Consider the following 6,000-nt stretch of genomic DNA (forward strand, 5'->3'; position numbering starts at 1 on the left):
AACTCTTGTGTACTGCCTAAAAAGTATAATAGGCCCTCGTCATCTACTAGAAGCTTTTGGATGAGCCAAAAGGTCATGCAGTTATGAATGTCTGAATAGCGAGATGGTTATGGTGCCCTTCAGATATGTGAAACACCAGCATTTCTGGCACAAACTGGATTAATGGAAATCTACAAAGCAATTCTACAAGATCCCTGAAAGGCTTCTGCTGACACAGCTAAGGTGTACAGAAAACCGAGACTGGCGAGTCTTAAAACAATAAGATTGAAAAAGGTGTTAAACACAAATAACCTGTAGTCTTGCTCCCAATTATTTACTGCTAACCAGTCTATAAAAGATTGAGTTACTTACCAGTAAATATGTTTATCCAGCATCAGTGTCTTTTATTGATTCACATGCTACTCTTCCAGTCCTCCACTAAGAGGTTGATAGGATGCTAAGCATGTAAATGCAATTTCAATCTAGAACACTAGCAGAACAACATCAGGTGGGAAAAACAAGCTATGTTGGCTTGAGCAAGAGCCTTTTAATTGGGCTTTGTATAAGATGTATCAGTAATATGTACACACTAACTAATATTTATTTCAAGCAATCCCAGTCTGATGATGATGGATATTCAAATAAGCATATGCATTTGTAAAAGAGACCTAGATATAGTTTCTCTGCATTGGTAAGTTAATTTCCTCCAGTGGGTATATTCTCAACTGATTGATATCAAAACCGTTCTGCCTTCCTGTTTCTCAGAGGCAACGGAGGGGAAAGAACTTGGGTTTGTTGCCTTCTTAGCTCTCGAACTGTCCTATAAATGGATGCTATGCGTATGCCTTGCACATTATCCTGTATGGAAATCATTTCCAAAATGACAAAGTGCTGGCATGATTTTGAAAGCACAGACAAAGCTATTTTCTAAAAGGCTAAAAGAAATTGTTCGAAAACACAAATCGTTGCTCATATGTCCTACACTACCAGTACAAAACTGAAATGTGTTCACTCACCTGGTGTGTGCCATTATGGTAGCCCAAGGTTAACCGTCATCTGATGTTTCCCAGAGAGCTATGGACTAACTTTCAAACCTATCCGACTATATTAAGAGAACACGCTGCTGCTAACATCGCAGACTCAATCCATAAGATATGAGCAGATAGATAACTGTTAAGACGTTGACTGCCATTTCACACAAAATGAATAATATTAGCTGTATTCCCATGACCTTTGTTTAAATCCATATTTGATTGTTACAATCTCGGTGCTGCTCGATTAAATGCAGTGTAGAGGAAAACAGGGCTGGTTGCGTGTGTGCTGAAGTAGAATGTCAAGTTGTATGACCTTTTTTAAAATCAGTAAAAAGAACATTTAAAAAATCTTGTCATCTGAAGTTCGAATTTTCCTACATTGTTATTTATCTAAGCAAAGGCACTCATACTTTTTATTGAAGAACTATATATTTACTGCTGGTCAGGGCTGGTGACTGGTAAATATTCTAAAGTTGTGAATCTGGGCTGGACACACTTCATGGAGATTTATTATGCGTGAAAGGAGCACTGTCTTTCTTCAGTCCTGTGGGGCCACTCTTTATCCCCTCGACTCAGACCTGGCTGCAATACACTTCTAATTGTAGTCTCAAAACGTCAACCTGAAGAGACAAGGGCTGATGAATTTGGGTTTGAGCAAAAGACAGAAGGAAGCTAGCCACATTCTGAGCACTAGGCACAACTATAGGCAACCTAAAGTGATGGGTAACTAATCCTGTATTGTCCAATGATTTGGCCATGCCATGAATAGAACAAACGGAGCCAATGGGCTAAGCATTCAGGAGTTTCTGTGGGAAGTAATTGTTAGCTGGAACTGGGATTAATGTACCTGCAATTGTGTGTAATCAGGATTTGCACTTTTCATTCTCATGGTTGCACTTACTCATTTTCATTGATCTTGAAGTATACGTGGCTAAAGTGCGTTTTGGTGTAACACTATTGACTGCGTTTAGAAAACATATGCGTTTGTCATGTGGGAATCCTAAATATTGCTGGTGTATCTTTTAGGACCAGCTCTTTTTGTTAGTCAACATAGTTTGCGGAAACCCTGAATGATTCTTCTCATCCTGTCTTGTTCTTCTACGTTTTCCTTGCATTTCTCTGCCAGCAAGTGTTGGCTGCCATGCTAATCATAGTTTTTTATTTGCAGGATTCACTGGCCCTTGGGAAGACAGACGATGAAGCTCTTAAGCACTTTCGGCTTAAGTTCAACGAGGCACTTCGAGAGAGCTGGAAAACCAAAGTAAATTGGCTGGCACACAATGTCTCCAAAGATAACCGCCAATAGTGTTGGTTAGAACCACAAGGACCATTTGATGCCAGTGAACATTCCCTCCAGTCTTTTCTCTAAGACTTCCATATCCTTTGGATATGGTGACAGGAGCGTGGGCTCTCCAGAGAGTGAACACTCGGACCTGTGGCACCCAGGAAGTACACCCATTGGAAGTACCTGGCGCAACTATCTCTTTGTATTACCAGGGTGACCCATGCTTGGAGAAGGCAACTAGACGCCTTGGTTTACAAGATAAAAACGAGGGTTTTAATTTATTGAAGACACTTTATTAGTGGCGGGTGCTCCGCTACTGCAGAAGACGATCGGCTCACGAAGTAAGCGCTGCTGGGTTTGTGCCAGTTTCTGCCGGGAACATTGTGGTGAAACACTGGTGAAATCTGACTGTGTCCGAAAGGGCCACCATTTCTCAACCATAAATTGACAGTGACAAATGGCAACCACCGTTTGGAAGTGTTTTACCCCTAGAATAATGACTTGAAGTTTTTCTTTTTAATGGTTAATTTGGGTCTAGGAATGTCTGTTCCATTATCGTGCGGCCTCTACCATTCTGTCTTGTGCCCATTTGGCAACTCTTTGTACATAGCCTTTTATTGCAGAGAGTGGGATCAAAGCAGGTGTGCCACACTGCACTGGGGAGTATGGAAGATGGGACATACCGACCCTTGCACTAGGTGAATGAAGCCTAAACTGTTACATGTATTAAAGAAAGGGGGAAGCCTGCGCTGTTAATGGCACAAGGGAACTGGGGTATCTGCATTGATAGGATTTGAAAATATGGGAACGAGGTGGGACAAGTTGACCCTTGCACTAGGTGAATGAAGGATAGCATGCCCACCTTTATTAAGGAAATGAAGTGGTAATGCTGCACTGTTAAACTGGTGGATTGAGAGAGCAAGGGTGCCAGATTGTAAATGTTGAAAGATACAGAAACAGGGTGGGGACTTGGTGACCTTTGCACAAGGTGACTGAAGGCTATTCTGAATCCCATTATTAAGGGAATAATGTTGCACTGTAAAATTGATTGCGTGAGAGAGCAGAGGTGCCAGATTGCACTGAGAGGATTGAAAGATATAGGAACAAGGGGGCGGGGGGGGGGGCTTGGTGATATTTTCATTCGGTGAATGAAGGCTACAATGACCCATTTATTAAGGAACAGAGGTATAATGGCGTACTGTTGTACAGAGTGGTGCCAAACTGCACTGATTGAATGTGAATGGTATATTTTGGTGCAGACTGGGATTAGTGTTACACTGGTGAGCCCTCTCCCCTCTGGTGAAGATGAAAACTCCAATATCCCCAATTATTTATTGCTGCAAAGAACAATGAGTGGTCACTTTGACAGAGGGAATGAATGTGGTGCTCTGGTGATAATTAGTGGTGAAATGTGAGGAGCTGCACTGCTTTCTTATAGTAAGGGATTCCTCAATTGTGCTTGTGTCCAGGTGAAACCTCCACTATTGGAATGCTAGTGTACAGGGATGTGCTACCCCAGTGAGCCAAAGTGACAAGATGCTTTACCAGAACAGTCATTACAAAGTCTGCCTTTGAACTGGTACACGATCAAGGTCTAAGGAATTTCAAGACACAAACTGTTACATAGAAAAATGGCGAGGCCTCCTCCCCATATGGTGCCTCTAAAAGCCAGGGAAGCTGAGGGTAGAGTGCCAACGCAAGGCAGTTTCTGGTCCAACTCTGCTGGCCTCTCCGCTCTAGGCCAATCCACATATTATTTTGTTTGCCCGGTTTGTGTGTCTTGCTTTTCCCTCGCTGCCGACCATAGAGAGATAAAAAGAGAAGGGAGCTGCTATAACTACTAGCCTACTAAATCGCACATAACCATCCGCATGAGACCTGCAGGTGCAATTTGAATTTCAGAATAAATGCACTCATTTTCCTTAACACCCTGCTGATTAGGCTCTTTCTTTCTGTGCTGGGTAAACAACACTAAGGCATAGGCAGATCTGTGCCGTACAGCTTCACTCTAATCTGCTTTTTTACATATGCCAAATGTGACCTTTTATCAGTATTGGAAATCACTCGACCATTAAGCATTTGATCAGAATTCAGAAGGCTCCAACAAGAGTTTTGATCTGTTTGCGCCAACCTCAACATTGAAACCTCTAGATTAAGTTTTAATGTCCTAACATCTCTGTCCACCTGGTGCAATTCTTGCGCAACTGGGACACACAAAATAAAAAGCTGGTTGTTCTATTTTTACTCTGTGAAAAATGTTTGTGTGTGAACTCTCATATCAGGAACAAATATCTTTAAGCCTCTCTGTGCTTTACAGGTTTCAGTGAACTTTTGAACAGTCAGTTATTGGCCTTGAAAATAGATCTATACACTGACAAGTAGCTTTTGCGCCATAACTCTGCTGACAAATAATATTCTAGTAGGCGTTTTCCAAGCACCCTTCATTATTTTTGAAGCATAACTGCAAAGTAGAAAGTTCCTTTGCTTGGTGCCATAGTGAAGACGGGGTGTAATTTTGGGTTTTCTTCACTATCTCCCTGGTTAAAGTCTCACCATCTTGGGACAGTGTGGGCAGGGTCTCAAAGTGTCCCTTTGGATGGAATGGGTCCTTGGGTTGTCTGCTGCTGCAGTCTGGATTTATTTTGAGCGGTCCCCGAACCTGCACATGAGAATCGCCCAAAATGCCCCATTGTGCCCCTTTGATGCCCTTAGTCCAAGTCTCTTTCCAATTCAGTTTTAGTAACTCTACAAGTACTCCATAAACAGTGAGGATCTGTTCTGAAAACGGGTGTTGTACCTAAGGCTTTGAGCACTATACAGAGACCGAAGAAGGGAAGACTTGTATGGACTTAGTCCCTCTTTGGGGGGAAATGCAATAAAATGTTCCCATTCATTGTTGGGAATTGCCATTTTGCATGCTGCAAGCAACTAGGCCCTCCCCTCCACAATCCTGTACAAATATATATTGGACATATTTAGGGGAAATCTTTAATGTGAGATGATGCAAGCTTAGCACCTGTAGCTGGTATCCCCAGTAAGTCTGCCAAAGGTGCACTGCTGATAGCCTCTGGCTACCTTGATTTATTTGGGTTGCTTAGGTGGGTGGAAGTTAATCAGGGTTTTGTATTTTTTTTAATCTATTGCTGTGAATGAAGCGAAATGTTTACAAATGTTATGTGTATGCTAGTTAATGTAAAACAGTCTGGCAAAATGACATTAAAGTGAATATTTTTTCTTAGTTTATGAGCCTTCCTTTAAATTGCCTGGCCAGAAAATGAAAGCAATTCTGCTAGACTATAGCTTCTTATTCTAGCCAAATTGTTCTGCAAAATCCTATTATCTATTTTAAACTATATGAAGTCGAAAGTGGATCAGGGTTGTCTGTGGCTGAAGTTTGAAAACTGCTGTAGATTCTGTGGAAGAACATATATGAAATACTGAAAAGTCTGAGAAATATATGCCCTACTTCCCAGAAATGTACATATGAGTGAAAAAGTAAAACTAAAATGTCTCTTAAGGCATAAACCTTTTTACATTTCAGTCCAAACGAAAACAGGCTGATGCTTAAGGTGGTTGTATTCAGAAGTGTACAGAAATCGTGAACTGGGGTGTATGGATGTCAGAAGGGTCTGATCAAGGATCAATCGGTGAAAGCTTTTCACAGCTCACTTAGCTGACCTTTTATGCCTGGCTTCTGGTTTG

At 41.6% G+C, this 6,000-nt stretch overlaps 1 protein-coding gene across 2 annotated transcripts in view; it reads left to right on the forward strand.

Annotated features, from left to right (window-relative positions):
* Positions 1-5,536, forward strand: part of PIK3CD (phosphatidylinositol-4,5-bisphosphate 3-kinase catalytic subunit delta) — a 764,407-nt gene extending 758,871 nt beyond the window's left edge. For both annotated transcript variants that reach the window (XM_069610020.1, XM_069610019.1), the window contains one exon: positions 2,182-5,536. In XM_069610020.1, coding sequence (XP_069466121.1) covers positions 2,182-2,319 — 138 coding nt within the window. In that variant the 3' untranslated portion in view covers positions 2,320-5,536. The remainder of the gene's footprint in view (positions 1-2,181) is intronic.
* Positions 5,537-6,000: the final 464 nt, after the last annotated feature.

This window comes from Ambystoma mexicanum, chromosome 8, assembly GCF_040938575.1.
Source record: "Ambystoma mexicanum isolate Mex_15411 chromosome 8, UKY_AmexF1_1, whole genome shotgun sequence".
Classification (NCBI taxonomy): Eukaryota; Metazoa; Chordata; class Amphibia; order Caudata; family Ambystomatidae; genus Ambystoma; species Ambystoma mexicanum.